This window comes from Lagopus leucura, unplaced genomic scaffold, assembly GCF_019238085.1.
Source record: "Lagopus leucura isolate 7727_CA_CO unplaced genomic scaffold, USGS_WTPT01 34772-0_obj-0_obj, whole genome shotgun sequence".
Taxonomy (NCBI): domain Eukaryota; kingdom Metazoa; phylum Chordata; class Aves; order Galliformes; family Phasianidae; genus Lagopus; species Lagopus leucura.
In genome coordinates this window covers 1-1,786 of record NW_024965373.1, presented here as the reverse complement: position 1 = coordinate 1,786, position 1,786 = coordinate 1, and the positions used below count along the sequence as shown (strand labels likewise).

General features: G+C 47.3%; 1 protein-coding gene across 1 annotated transcript; it reads right to left on the bottom strand.

Moving 5' to 3' along the window:
- Positions 1–1,193: 1,193 nt before the first annotated feature.
- LOC122192080 (olfactory receptor 14J1-like) lies at positions 1,194–1,781 on the bottom strand (the record flags this gene model as incomplete). Its single annotated transcript, XM_042892533.1, has 1 exon — positions 1,194–1,781. A coding segment is annotated over one exon (588 nt), but the record flags the coding sequence as incomplete, so codon positions are not given.
- Positions 1,782–1,786: the final 5 nt, after the last annotated feature.

Sequence of the window (1,786 nt, the reverse complement as noted above, 5' to 3'; positions counted from 1 at the left end):
TCTGAGTGCAACACTGAGCCTTTTCTTGAAGAGTTTCTGTCTCACCTATGTTGGCTGTTCCATTCCTGAGATGGAAGTGGCACCTTACTCAGGAAGGAGAAGGACACAAAGCTCTGCAGGAGGACCTGCACCACCTGCCCAGCAGCTCTGCACTACCCCATATTTGCACTTCCTACTTACAAATTCATGCTCCAGAAAGTCTCCTGAGAGTCCTGGGAAACCTTTCCTGGGCTCTCATGCATGTTTCAGCTACCCTAGGGAGTCCTGGAGGCAGTGCCCACCTACCTCTGTGTGGCAAATGGAAAGAAACACTGAAGGAAGACTACAGGGAAACGTTTAAGCCTCTGAAGCAAGAATCCATATCCAAGATATTTTGTTACACAAGGTCTCACAGGGACTGAGGAAGAGGGGACCTCAGAACTACCGTGCAAACCAGGTTGTATAACCAAGATGTTATAATTGCAATATAATCAAAAGAGTAAGGCAAAAGCAAACAAGGATCGCAAAAGAGAATAAGTAGAAGAGCTTACCCTTGGGTTGAGCTCACTAGAAGATACCAAAAGAGGAGGATCTCCAGAAGAGATCCTTCCCCTCTGCTAGCCAGCTCTTAAATAGGTCCAGGAGGGGTGGAGCCTGGCTCCACCCCTTCCGGCAGCACAGGTGAATTGCCTTCACCTGTGCTCCTCTGGCTGACTCAAGGCTCACCTCAGGTGGTTAATCAGAGGTTCAGGCCGTGACTCAACAGTTGCCATACACCAGGTGCTGCTGCTGGCCTGTCAGAGGCACTGACAGATGTGAGCCTGCAAGCACAGACCCCAGCCAGGAGCCAAGGGATGGCCCGTCAGCTATTGCAGGCTGAAGTCACCACACAGTTGGATTAACAGCCGTATGCTTCCTGCTGGATTGTGGGTTTCTGAGAACAGCTGGCCTCGGCAGCTCCAGAAATATTTCATAGGAAGGAAGATGGACAAAGTCATTGCATGCCCTTTGTTTGGTTAAGATTCACAGGGAGCCTGGTTCCTCATGTACAGTGTGCCTGGGTTACGCTACATAGGTATAAGCTGCATTGGAATGGATAGGCGTAATGAAGTTGCAGTGAAAAACTTAAGAATACATAAAACACAGAATAAAACATTCAATAAATAACAATCAGAAAATGAACTCACAAACTAAGAAAAGACAGTTTAATTCTATTAAAATCTGCATTGCAACTCTTCAATATAAATATGTGGGCAGTTCATTGTTTTCAAAACACATTTGTTCATCAGTTTCCACAGAGCATCCTTGAGATCCTGGTTCCTCATGCTGTAGATGAGGGGGTTCATTACTGGAGGTACCACTGAGTACAGAAATGACACCACCAGGTCCAGGGATGGGGAAGAGATGGAGGGGGGCTTCAAATAGGCAATCATGGCAGTGCTGAGAAACAAGGAGACCACAGCCAGGTGAGGGAGGCACATGGAGAAGGCTTTGTGCCGTCCCTGCTCAGAGGGCATCCTCAGCACGGCCCTGAAAATCTGCACATAGGACACAACAATGAATATAAAACAAGAGAAAAAAAATAAGGCACTAAACATTACAAGACCATCTTCCCTGAGATAAGAATTCGAGCAGGAGAGCTTGAGAATGTGGGGGATTTCACAGAAGAACTGATTCACAACATTGCCATGGCAGAAAGGCAGTGAAAATGCATTAGCAGTGAGTAGCAGAGCATTGAGAGCCCCAGTGCCCCAGGCAGCTGCTGCCATGGTGGCACAAGCTCTAAAGCTTATAAGGGTTCCATAGT